The sequence below is a fragment of the Triturus cristatus genome, chromosome 10 (genome assembly GCF_964204655.1).
Source record: "Triturus cristatus chromosome 10, aTriCri1.1, whole genome shotgun sequence".
Lineage (NCBI taxonomy): Eukaryota > Metazoa > Chordata > Amphibia > Caudata > Salamandridae > Triturus > Triturus cristatus.
The window spans coordinates 992,639,784-992,653,275 of NC_140593.1; the positions used below are offsets into that span (position 1 = coordinate 992,639,784).

General features: G+C 50.0%; 1 protein-coding gene across 10 annotated transcripts in view; it reads right to left on the minus strand.

Annotated features, from left to right (window-relative positions):
- TOM1L2 (target of myb1 like 2 membrane trafficking protein) overlaps positions 1–13,492 on the minus strand; it is a 429,404-nt gene that overhangs the window by 297,692 nt on the left and 118,220 nt on the right. For 6 of the 10 annotated variants that reach the window (XM_085628954.1, XM_085628953.1, XM_085628955.1 and 3 more), the window contains exon 2: positions 3,951–4,080. In XM_085628954.1, the coding sequence (XP_085485080.1) occupies positions 3,951–4,080 (130 nt within the window). The remainder of the gene's footprint in view (positions 1–3,950; positions 4,081–13,492) is intronic. The other 4 variants (XM_085628956.1, XM_085628952.1, XM_085628951.1 and 1 more) reach the window with 1 other exon arrangement.

The following is a 13,492-nucleotide window of genomic DNA, read 5'->3' on the forward strand; positions in this document are numbered from 1 at the left end:
TGCGGTTGCCAATGCTTAGTGGATCCAATCGGGACACTAACACCGCAGCGACCCTCAGCCGACGTGGGACAGTCGCCCTCCAGAAGCTGGCCTTCCTTGAAGCCTCCCGGAGCCCGTGACTGCAGAGCCCAGCTGTACCTCCTACACCTGAAGCACCCGACTTCCACGTGCTCCTTGCTGTGAGCTCCCTGGTCACTTGCTGTGACCCAGACTCTGTCCCCTCTGCTTTCAGGTTCATCTTTATCTTCTCTTCAACTCTAATCTTCACGACTTCAATGACACTCTCAGCTAGCAGCAGTTTGGACTACTTTTCCATAGAAAATCAGCCCGCGACCCGACACCAGAATCGACCTATGCACCCGGCTTCCCTGGGGCAGGTAACAGTGGTACTTCGGTACTCCAGTGGTGGTGGGCTCTGCAAAGCCTTAAGTCTCAAGCCTTAACTTTGTACTGTTGCTAGAAGTGTCCTTAAGCTTTAAATATTCAACCGCGACATTCTCCATAGGCTAACATAGCGATCCCGATAGCAGCTCTTTGCACTGCACGCGTCTCCCGTGGGTCCCCTTCCTCTTAACTGTGGGTGGATTCTGAAGGGGCAAGCGATCCTGAATGCCCTAGGCATTGCCTGTAGAATTGTCGTGGTTCTTATACCACTATTTTAGTATATGGTTTGGTCCCCCCCTGGGGCCCATTGATTTCTGTGCTATTTATTGTGTTTATAAATGCTTGTTTGAATTGTAACTTTGCCACTAGCCACATAAAGTGACTGTGGGATTCTGTCTAGAATAAATACATATATTTTATATATATACCTGTGTGGGCTACTCTTTCATTTGGTTATTCAAGAGGTTATTATGGTAAAACAATAAGCTTAACACTCCTTCAAGACTTAGCCTGAAGGCTGCTCTCCACAGCTACCACTAGGATAGCTTTCTTTAAAGGTTGTCTTAAACCTATCATCAATAGGAGTCGAATTGGACTGGTGCAAGGTGTTCCTATAACTAGGAACAGCATATGCCAGGCCAACTTCTCACAGTCGGCAACTGCATGGAGCACGTTATTGATGAGGTTTGCATGGACATAAATGCGGAAAATCGCGTTGAGGAGCCCTCCAGTATCCCAGTTACAATAACAAATCTGCCAAGTTCATTTGCTTGTACCAAGGTGACGGCCAATAGGAAGGACTTATGTAAGAGGATGGCTACTTCCCAAAAACACATCACTGCCCAGGAGGAATGTCTCTTGTAGTAGGATGACATTGGGGGAACTTTTCTTAGCATAAAGCATTACTGCCCTCTTGATTTTGTTCTAGAGCTCATTTACATTCCACGTCATAACCCTATATGTGCTCCGACTACTACCCGCTATTGTTGTGAGTGTTACGTTACTGTGGTGTCGTACTACGCTCAATGTCAACAGTGTCAACACTTAACCTTATTGGAACTATATTACCCTCCCACTGTATACTTCCTACTTCAGCATCCGTCACCCTATACTGAACTATGAACCTTAGTGTGAGAAGATGAGCTTTGCTAATAGCACAAACCTGCCTTGCAGTGAGCAGTTGTTTTGATGTTCAATCCTATCTGCTTTGTCACCCCTTCGGCTCACCGGCTGCCTATATCACAGCAATCAAGGTACACTGTTCCAACTATGTCAAGGCCTGAACTGGATGCTCGAAAAAATGTGTCTATCCTAGGTGAACTACATTTACTAACATATATTTTAAACCCATTGCACAAAGTTTATACTTAAATAGCTCATAGCATTTCCTCTGTTACTGTAGGAACTTGGTATTGTTCGGATTTTCTTTTATTTTGTAGGATCCATGTTTTACCTCACCTATATCCCTCGCCATTAGAAGGATCAAGTCTTGTTCTCTGTGACTGAGAAAACTGCTAATCAGTGGTCTTGACAGGGCCCGGGTGGCAGCATTTTGTGTGAGGTCACAGTGGGTTTGCTCAACCAAGAAGCAGGCTGAGATCTGGTTCACTGGCATGAACCTCTGGAGCCAAGTCTCCCGAAATTGCTCTGGTTGGCCCTCTGGGAGAACTACACATCAGAGATAATTGTGGTGTGAGCAGACCTCTGCATTTTCAACCCCCGCTAGCCAGTGGAGCCCTGTAGCTTCTGTAAAACCTGCGGCTTTCTTTTTAATTGTGTCCTCCAACAGGGATATGTGGCGTTAGGCTTCAATGACTCGGCCAACAGCGTTGTGCATGTCTCGTCTTAGGAAGGTCACATCTGCACCTACTTTGTCAATCTTAGATGCAAGGGCTTGCCAAGAGGACTGAATAGTGTCTATGATGGCCTCTGTATTGGAGAGAGTGCCAGTTTGGGTGAATCCCGGTCCTGCAGACTCTATGTCCATGTTGGTCAGTAGATTTACAGCAGGGAATGGGACCATGGCAACATTTTCCAACTTTCTTGTCCTGTCATTAATCATGGTAGTGCAGAGCATGGCCAAGTCTGCTTCATCATGTGCAGCATCAAGGCCTATGTGACAGGATCTGGAAGCTCAATAGGGCAAGGGAGAGGCCGGTTGGCCTAGGCTTGGCTCTTCCAGACCCAACCTCAAATTAAACTTTACCCGGCGCAATAATAGTCTCAAGCCCAAGGGTTCGCCACACTCCACAGGCCCAGAATCAGCGCCCCCCCACACCACCTCAGCAGGCCCTCGACTGTTGTATCCAGTGGGTAAGAGGGTCCCTGACCCAGCTGCACTTCACCTTGCGGGCAGCACATGCAACCGGGGGTTTCGGAGGCCGCTAAGCTCCCTTTGACCAGTTGCCCACCTCACCCACTTGCAGCCCCTTCAAACTCCATCAAAGGCCTCAGTCATGCTGTCACTTTCTGCTGCTGAGCTTGCCTCTTCTAGGTTGCCGTAGCAATACGCTGTCTTGCAGCCCCTGCAGGGGATGCAGACAGGGACCCACAGCCCAAGTCCGCACAGCCTTCTCAGCTTCACTTGGGATCGCGCATCAGCAGTAGAGCACCCCTTGGGCAGACAATTGGCTGTGCCGCACCACGGCTTGTGCCTCCTTTCAGGGCTGTGATTATGATAGAAACCCTGCTCCATTAGCCCCTTCTGCTGACACAGCATTCAGGGCCATACCATGGCGATCTCCATGATGCCTGGGCCAGCCTCCCACTCGGAACAGAATCCTGTGTCCAGGCTGCTATGCCAGTTCACTGGCGCGAAACAGACATCGCCATCTCAGCACAGATCCTGCACCACTCCTCTGGGTGCCAGGGGCACTGGTGAGTTGTGTGAGGCAGGATGTTGCCGTATGAAGGGTGCTGGCATGGGAGGGCTAAAGAATGAACTATGAACCTCAGCGAAATTTTTGTGTATATTACTTATGAATTTTACCAGGTGTGTTTCAGCACCGGGTAAATATCGCCTTGTGTCTCACCATTGAGCAATGTCAGGTGAGGGTACACTGTGGCACTAGTGAGCAGATGCAGCAGTATCCCACATTGCCCGGTGATACTGCTCACGACGACTGTAAACAGGCCCAAATAGGTCAGTTTGTAGCATGCACTTGATCATTAGTCTTCCCTACCCTAAATTTCAATCTAAGTTCCCCAGACATTTGTTAACCATCTCACACGCCATTCCCACCTGAAACCTGTAGGACTTTACTTTACATTGGTTTATTTACCAAGGCTGGCAGGATTTTGGGGGTCTTTTGCAGGAAGAAACATACATTTGTCTGTGCATTCAGGGAAGGTCTTCAGTGCTGCTTTTGGCATCACTTTCTTTGTTATGTCTTTAACTTGCATAAACCAGTTTAGCTGCTTTTATGCAAAGTCATTTAGTTTGAAAGCAACACAAATAACAGAAAAAACATTCAATTACATTGGGAGAGCACTTGTCTAAGAGAGCAGATACACACTTCATTTTATTGGTACAAAGGTTACTTATGAAAAGATCACAGGGGGCTTACACATTAGACTGGAGAGACTGCGTGCCAGCTGTACAAGGTACATACCCCTCTTCTGTCTCATTAATGATATCACATATCTCCATATTAAGCGTCCAGTCCTCGCCTTGCAGGGAGCCATCTGTAGCCTTCTCTGCAAATCAAAAAAAAAAAACATTATTTAGAAATCGCACATTCAGAACATTGTGTGGCGTTCATCACAGAGCAGCTGTATCTATTCCATCTTTTTTTATACATCCTTTGTACAGTCCACCATTCAACAATTGTTATTGCTGTATTGCCAATGTTGAAGAGAACTGGCAAAAATAAAAAAATAAAAATTATTTTAGAGTGTGAATATGCATCTACATCATCACATTTGCACATGTACACGCCACAGTGCTAAATGGCCCAGCGTTACCACATATGCGTGCTTGTGTAATGGTGTGGCAGATACTGGTTTTAATTTGTTGCATTCCAAGATGGCAGATGCACATCTTGGATCAGTAAATTAAAAATAACAAAAAATGCACTGAAACGGCAGCCGAAGAGCCAGCCAAAAAAAATATATATATATTTTTTAATGAGACAGGAAGGAAGAACAACAAAGTTAGCAGGTGGGTGTGTATGGGAGCATTTGGGAGGTGGGGCAAGGGCTGGGTGAGGAAAGCAACATTAAAGCCTTCTTTAAATAAATTTAAAAAATGAAAATAAAAAAACAGAGCGGGACGAGGTGGTGAGGGGAACCTACGGACAAGCCAGGTAGAGAGAGAGCAGCACAGTGTGGGGACATTGGGTAGATGAAATTCAATTAGGCAGTAGGAGAGAGAAGAACAAGTTACTTACCTTCGGTAACGATGTATCTGTAAGAAACATTAGTTAGTTAGATTACTCACCTTAGAATATCCCCAGGCGTCAGGCTGGATCCGGAAAGATTTTTCGTCAGCAATACCCCTTGCGCGTCGCTAGGCGTCGTCTGCAGCTCCGCGTCCATCGTCGGCGTCGTTCGCCGGAATGACGTCGTCAGAGTACTTAGACGCCACCCTCGCGCGCTGACGTCAGTTCTTGTACATAGCTTTCCGCGCCAGGAACGCAGAACCATGCAAGAGACCGACACTGGTGCCAAAAAATCTAGGACCCTGAAAAGGATAGCCTTAAACCTAGATGTCAGTTCGCAGAACGGAGAGGATGAGTGGGTCGGTGAGGAATCTAACTAACTAATGTTTCTTACAGATACATCGTTACCGAAGGTAAGTAACTTGTTCATCTGAAAGAAACACGTTCGTTAGATTCCTCACCTTAGAATAGATACCCCAGCAATACCAACCCCGGTGGTGGGTCTGCGAACCAAGATCACACCAGAAAGTCCTGGAGAACAGAACGGCCAAAGAAGCCGTCTCTCCGGACTTGGCTGTCCAGGCAATAGTGCTCGGCAAACGTGTGCAGTGAAGCCCACGTACCCGCCTGACAGATGTCCCGCAAGGGAACTCCCCGGCCCAGGACAGTAGTAGCCGCTGTGGCCTGGGTGGAATGGGCCCTCAACCCAACAGGAGGGTCCTTCTTTGCCAAGGAGTAACAAATTTTAATACACAACACGACCCACCGCGAGATGGTCCGTTTGTGTACCGCTTTCCCCTTCCTAGCTCCTACGTATCCAACAAAAAGTTGGTCGTCCACCCGGAACTGTTTGGTGCGGTCCAAATAAAAGGACAGCGCCCGTTTTGGGTCCAGACGGTGGAGCCTCTCTTCCTCTTTTGAAGGAGGCGGAAAGAAGGTGGGCAACGTGACAGATTGCCCGAGATGAAATGGGGTCACCACTTTCGGTAGAAAAGAAGGACGAGGCCGGAGGACAAACTTGTCCGGATGAACAGAAATAAAGGGAGGCTTAGATGACAGAGCCTGGAGCACACTCACCCGTCTAGCTGAGGTGATAGCTACCAGGAAAGCAGTTTTCAGGGTCAGAAGACGAATGGGACAATTGTGAAGAGGCTCAAAAGGAGCGCACATCAGAAAGGTCCGGACAAGATTCAAGTCCCACTGAGGCATTACGAAGGGGACAGGAGGGAACATGCGAGTAATGCCTTTGAGAAAACGTGAAACAACCGAGGACTTGAAAAGAGAAGGCTGATCAGGAAGCCGTAAGAAGGCAGAGATTGAAGCAAGATAACCTTTCAAGGTGCCCAGAGCAGAGCCCTGCTGGGCCAAAGAAAGAAGAAAGAGTAGAACCTCAGAAAGAGGGGCGGAAAGGGGATCCACAGCCTTTGCTGTGCACCAAGCTGCCACAAATTTGTTCCACCGGTAGGCACATACCGTCTTTGTGGAGGGACGCCTGGCTGCCAGAATGACATCAGAGACTTCAGGAGGCAAGTCAAATGGCATCAACTGCCGCCGCTCAATCTCCACGCATGAAGGTGGAGGCTGGACAGGTTCGGGTGGAGGACCGTCCCCTGCTGCTGCAACAGAAGGTCTTCCTGAAGAGGCAGTCGTATCGGAGGATCGATTGACATACTGAGTAGCTCGGGATACCAGAACCTTCGTGCCCAATCCAGAGCCACTAAGATAACTTGGGCCCGGTCGCGCCTGATCTTCTTCAGCACTCTGGGCAGAAGTGGTATAGGCGGAAAGGCGTACAACAGACCGCAACTCCACTCGCGACGAAAAGCGTCTCCGAGCGAGTACTGCCTTGGAAATTCCAACGCGCAGAACTGCTTACATTGCGCGTTCTCTTCGGTGGCGAATAGATCTAACCAAGGCTCTCCCCACTGCAGAAAGAGACCTTGCGCCACGTCCGATTTTAGACGCCATTCGTGATCCATCATGCACGCGGCTGAGTTCGTCTGCTCTGGCGTTCAGAGAGCCCGCCAGATGTTGAACCACCAGGGTGATGCCCTGGTGTTCCAGCCAGGTCCAGAGGCGCAGAGCCTCCTGACAAAGGGTCCACGACCCCACCCAGCCCTGTTTGTTGCAATACCACATGGCGGTGGTGTTGTCCGTGAACACCTGCACGAGACTTCCCCGGACAGAGGGAAGGAAGGCTTTCAGTGCAAGCCGGATCGCTCTCAGCTCCAAAAGGTTGATATGGAGTTGAGACTCCGCCGGAGACCAGAGTCCTCTGATCTCCGCCTCTCCCATGTGGCCCCCCCATCCCAGGAGGGACGCGTCCGTCACTACTACGTGCTCCGATTGGGGTAGGGAGAGGCATCTGCCGCTGACCCAATCGCGGTCCGTGAGCCACCACTGCAACTGTTTCGCAGTGCCCTCCGAGATTAAGACATGGTCGGACAGGTTGCCTCGATGCTGGGCCCACTGAAACTTCAGGTCCCACTGCAGAGCCTGCATTCGCCACCTGGCATAATGCACCAACAGGATGCAGGAGGCCATCAGCCCCAGAAGCCGCAGCACCAACCTGACCGAAACCCAGGATAGAGGCCGAAAGATGGGAATCAGAGCATGAATATCCCGGACCCGCTGTTCCGGAGGATAAGCCTGGAACTGCGCCGAATCGAGAACCGCTCCGATGAAGAGGAGCTTCTGGGAGGGAGTCAGGTGTGACTTCGGAACGTTGATGGAGAGCCCCAGCAAATGCAGGAGGTCGGCCGTAGTCTGGAGGTGGGAGACGACTTGCTGGGGCGAGCCCGCCTTCAACAGCCAGTCGTCGAGATAGGGGAAGACTGGAACCCCCGATCTGCGCAGATGAACTGCGACCACCGCCATCACTTTCGTGAACACCCGAGGGGCACTGGTGAGGCCGAAGGGGAGCACGGTGAACTTAAAGTGCTCCTGACCCACCGTGAACCGCAGGTAACGCCGTTGGGCCGGCAGGATGGGGATGTGAAAATAGGCGTCCTGCAAGTCCAACGCTACCATCCAGTCTCCAGGGTCGAGGGCAGCCAGAACCTTAGCTAAAGTTAGCATCTTGAACCGTTCCTTCCGGAGGAAGGTGTTGACGCTCCTGAGGTCCAAGATAGGGCGTAGGCCTCCTTTGCCCTTCTTGGGAACCAGAAAGTAGTGGGAATAGCAACCACGGCCTACTTCTGGACCAGGAACGCGCTCGACGGCCTCTTTGGCCAAGAGGGCCGTAACTTCCTCCCGCAGAAGATTCAAGTGATCCTCCGATATACGGTGGCACTGCGGTGGCATGGCTGGAGGGGTCGTCTCGAAGGGGAGGGAGTAGCCCCTTCGGACGATTTGCAGCACCCACCTGTCCGAAGTGATGGAGCGCCAGTGGAGCACGTGATGGCGAACTCTGCTGCCCACTGGCGTGGAATGGGCCTGAAAGCTCGGACTAGGAAGGCTTTGAGGCGGATGCTGCCGGGGTGTATGTGGACTGACCGGCACGTTGTCCTCTAGAACCGCCATGGCGGAACCCACGTCCGCGAACGCGTGCAGGTTGGTTCTGCGGCCGGTGGCTAGGCGGACGTGAGGAGGTGCCCCTTCCTTGGCCACGAAAGGGGCGAAAGGCGGAAGTGTGCGGCCGTGGGGCCGGGAGACCCAAGGACGTAGCCCAGGAGTCCTTAAAACGAGCGAGCGCACTATCCGCCTTCTCACCAAAAAGGCGAGCGCTATCAAAGGGCAAATCCATGAGGGTACTATGGAAATCCCCTGAAAAAGACGTGGACCTCAGCCAGGCGTGGTGCCGGAGCGCCACCGTAGTGGAAATCGCCCTACCCAGCGAGTCCGTGGCGTCAAGTCCACACCGTATGGCATGTTGCGCTGCATCTCGCCCGTCAGCAAGTGCCTGGGAGAGACGTGTCCGGGCCTCCACCGGACACAGTGGCAGTACGTCCTCCACCGTATCCCACAGAGAGTGGGAGAAACGGTCCAAGAGGCAAGCGGTGTTCAAAGACCGCAGGCCCAAACTCAGGGAAGAGAACAGTTTCTTGCCGAACTGTTCCAGCCTCTTGGATTCCCGATCCGGAGGAGCGGACGGGAAGGAGGATTGGGAAGTGGAGGCCTGGATAACCAGGCTCTCGGGGGTGGGGTGTTGGGACAGGAAACTGGGGTCGCCCGGAGCAGGGCGGTGGCGCCGGGACACGTTCCGATCCACAGGAGGAACTGTGGAGGGCTTGGATCAAGTGCCCTGCAGAACGTCGACGAGGGCCTCATTGAACTGCAGCAGAGGCTTCCGAGGAGCTTGCTGGCGGTTGAAGCACCTCTGTGAGGATATTAGTCCTCACGGCCACAGCAGGCAACTCGAGCCCCAGGGCGTCAGCCGCCTTGCGCAGTACCACGGAAAAAGCTGCACCTTCCACCGAAGCCACAGTCGGAGGAAAGATGAAGCCAGCGTCCGGCGAATTGTCCAGACCACTGGCATCCCCCAGTTCCTGTGCAAGTTGACCCTGGAGGGCCATAGGGTCCTTAGACCCCTCCCAGTCTCCCCCGTCATCCGATTCCTGATAAACAGGAGGAACGATCGGAGCCGGACGGTAGATGAAACGTTCATCCATTGGCATCGGTTGCGGCGCCGGGCGCCGCCGTGCCGGCGTCTGGTCCGGACAGGGACTAAACCGGGGAACGGTGGCGTCCGGAGACGGTGCCGGAGGTGGAACCGGTGTCGGCGCCGGCGGAGGAGGCGTCGTGAGGTCGACCGGCGCCGACAGAGATCCAGGGCTGGATCTCTTGGGGACCTGCGGCGTCGGGACCGAAGTCGTCGATGGCGCCGGGGCCGGAGCCGCCAGCACGCGAGGTCGCCCAGTCAAGCCCGTGGGGCCCGAAGGCGCGCTGGCAGGCGTCGACGGCGGAGCCAGGCCCCTAATGGCCGAAAGGAAGGCACTGACCTCCTCCGGAGTCGCGTCAGTCCCAGGGACCGGCGGGTATGGAGACGGACGCGGCTCCTGCGGCTCCGGTGGAGCCGCGGGGGTGGGACCACCCTGACCCTTGGCCGAGTCGCTCGACCGACGAGGGGAGTCCGAAGAGCGGTGTCGCCTCTTGGACTTCTTGGATCGCTTCGACTTACCCGAAGACTTCGAGCCCGACGAGCGATGAGGATGACTGCGGCTCCGCGACCGGTCCTTGGGCCTCCTCCTGGACCGGGACCGTGAGCGGCGCGGAGCCGAGTGCCGAAGCTCGAGAAGCTTACGGGACCGCTCCCGCCTAGCCTTCGAGGTCAAGGCCTGACAGTCGGGGCACGACTCCGCGTCGTGGTCGGCCCCCAGGCAGTAAAGGCACCGGCGATGGTGATCCGTCACAGACATCAGGCGATGACAGGCGTCACAGGCCTTAAATCCAGGCATCCTACCGGCACCAGAGTCGAGTCGACAAAGACCAAAAAGAGTCAAAAAGTTTTAGTCAAAAATTGACTAAGGGGTAAGCTCTACCCGGATCGGCGCGGAAAAAAAAGAACTGATGTCAGCGCGCGAGGGCGGCGTCTAAGTACTCCGACGACGTCATTCCGGCGCATGACGCTGACGACGGACGCGGAGCCGCAGACGACGCCTAGCGACGCGCAAGGGGGATTGCTGACGAAAAATCTTTCCGGATCCAGCCTGACGCCTGGGGATATTCTAAGGTGAGGAATCTAACTAACGTGTTTCTTTCAGATCAAGAAAGTACATGCATGGGCATAGAGGGTTGTAACAAAAAGAGAAATGTTGCTCCCCAATATGTGCTGTGGAAGGACATAAATCACTCATTCAATAGGATGGGAAAGAAGCTATGCTTCGGGGAGGGAAATCGAAGAGGAAGAAAATTCCACTAAAAAAGAGATTGGTAAGAAAGCCAATCAATGCTATGCAAAGAACCGACCAAAAGCCAACTGTACATAGAGGTTTACAATAGGTCGAATGGGGGAAACAGTCAGCTAAAAGCTGTCTGTAGGCAGAACCTAAAAACAAAGATGAAAGCACTCTGCAAGACGTCAATACTTCCATTTACACATGGTCAGAGGTTTTTTTTCTTCTTGGAAACAGAGAGAAAATCCATAACTATCACTCTACACTGATTGGGATCTTCAAACTGTGACCCTTTAGATACAGTGCCTGCCAATACCAGACTATTAACATAGGACACTGAGCACAACGGACGATTCAAAAACATCACTTGATCTCTTGCACACAGAGCACTCCGCACACATACACACAAAAATAAAATGCACAACCAGGAAACATGAATTTTCAGTTCAATCCCTGCGTTTCTGGAACATCTGCATGCATTTAAATGTATGCTGAACACACTATAGCACATTTCCCATGTGCATTGCCGTTTTCTGTAAGACCTGCTTTATGTGCGTTGAACAGTCTATCTAGATCACAAAAGAAGGAAGCAGCGGCTTACCACAGCAGCTTACTGGACTCATACACTATATTTTAAGAAGCTAAAGGGTCAGGCATTTACAAATGAAATAGGCCCGGCCACATCTAGGGTTTCAATGTTTTGGTAGTAGTTCTGTATATAACTAGCAAGGTAGCATGGCATTTCATTTTGTGGTAGTTTGGATTGCAATAATAATAGTTTCTTGCTGTTATTTGTTATTTTAAAAAAAGCGATTTCAAGGCTTAAAAGGTACAACAAAATAATTGTTAGCACTTGTTAATGGAAGACATTGTGCATTTTCCTATAATGATGTGGTCAATCAGGTATCACCTGTTAAAAAAACATGAATATTTGCATCAATTAGGTGGGAGGAAACAGAAGTGCACTGCGATGGTATGAATAAACTGTGCTGAGAGGGCTTTGTGTGTTCAATAATAAACCACACCTTGGTGATCCAAGCAAGGTGCCTGGTGGTGTCCTTTCTCTAGCTCCTTTCAGGTTCTCTTTGGATTCGGAAGCTTCCATTTGTCCATTGCTTCACTTTATTTAGTCTTACTCGACACAGATCTCCCTAGGGTGGGTTTTCTTGCTCAGGGGTGCTACTCAAAAAAGTTAATCACATCACAATCCCCTTTTTGGAAGCCTCCCCCTGCTCATACTCCAGATTTAGTGCACTAAAATTACTTTAGGGAACCTATTGTGTTTGAGAAAATACTGAAAATATTACGTTTACTGTGCCATAAAGACATGCATGTAAAATAGCATCCCCATGCTAGTCCCCTTTTAAGTAGCACTCAGCTCATGAAACCATCTTATCTACACTTCCTTTATCAGGTACTTCGGTTGCCATATATATGAAGCATTTTCTCATGTAGTAAGACTGACTTAGGTTTACAAGAAAAGAGATAGTCAATAATTAAGATAGAATCTTACAAATCCATTAGTTGCATTCTAAGTTCTCTCTGCAACCCAAAGTCAGCTATGCAGCCTTCTATGGCAGAGCACAGGGAACCCCTTTCAATAAAGAGTTAGGAAGGGAAGGCAGCAGGAGAGAATAAATGGCAAGAGACACATAAATAATTTGGAGGCAGCTAAACTAAGAGGATGCTGCAAACAGAGCCTTACCCACTTGGCATAACAGTAACCAGTCCAATTTGAACTGAGAAGCCAAAGGGATACAAACAATGGTTGGCAAAGCAAACGGATCTCACCTATTACCCATGCTGTATATTGGCTGCTGCGCTGCATGGATAATTTTTATTTAGGAAATAAAATAATAGAAACAAGACTGTTGGGTCATTTTGGAGGTGCACGCATGTGTGTGCCTACAAAATGACTTGGGTGTTTTTTTCCTCAATGTATTGATCCGAGATGGATTGGTTATAAAACGCACCACTTTAAAAAAAAAAAAAAAAAAAAATATATATATATATATATATATATATATATATATATATATATATATATATAAAATGGATAATGGAGTTTTGGATGCAGGTTGGAGGAAGGGGTGGGAGAGAAGCAACAAGTAAGGAAGGAGGGAAAAGCTATATGACATGCATAAGGAGAAGCAACACAACTAAGGCGGGAGGGAGAAGCACTCTGAGGCAAGAGAGGGCAACAACAGTGCGATTGGAGGGGAAAGAGTAACGTGGAGGGGGTGGGAGAAAAGAACACGCGGGAGATGGCTGGAAAAAATATGCACTTTCATGGAGTACTTACAAATTAAAAAAAAATAAAAACGTAGTTCTCGAAAGCAATGGAAGCCAGCCAATCAAAGAGATGGCAAAGAGGGTATACTCCATGGGAGGGACAAAGACAAGTTGGACAACCTGGGACACGAATATCAAGGATTGGCAAAGCCAATAGATCTCCCCCTGGGTGAGCAATTGGCTTTGGCAATCGAGTGCGGGTGGTGAACGTGAGGGTGGGTGTAAGGGGATAACAGGATTGTTAAAAAAAAGCACTAACAGCAGCTTTAAGTGTAAATTTATAGACACTGTAAAGAATGCCTTGCCTAAATGTACTACCTTTAAATCTTTGTACTGTTTATAACTCACTAATGGTGAGTTACTATTCCGTATAAGAACCACTGCTAAAAATACCCCATGAATAGAAACACCATTTTATGCACGGGTAACTTGTGCAGACAAGAGATAAGTACTAAACTTTAAAACTAAATTTGCAAACATACTCCGTTAAAATAGAAGGTCGATTTTTGTTTCTTTTTGCAATTTTATATAGCGCAAACTTGACCGGAAGGTATCTACATAAGCACCAGGTACATTACACAAGGACAAATGCATTTTTTGTGG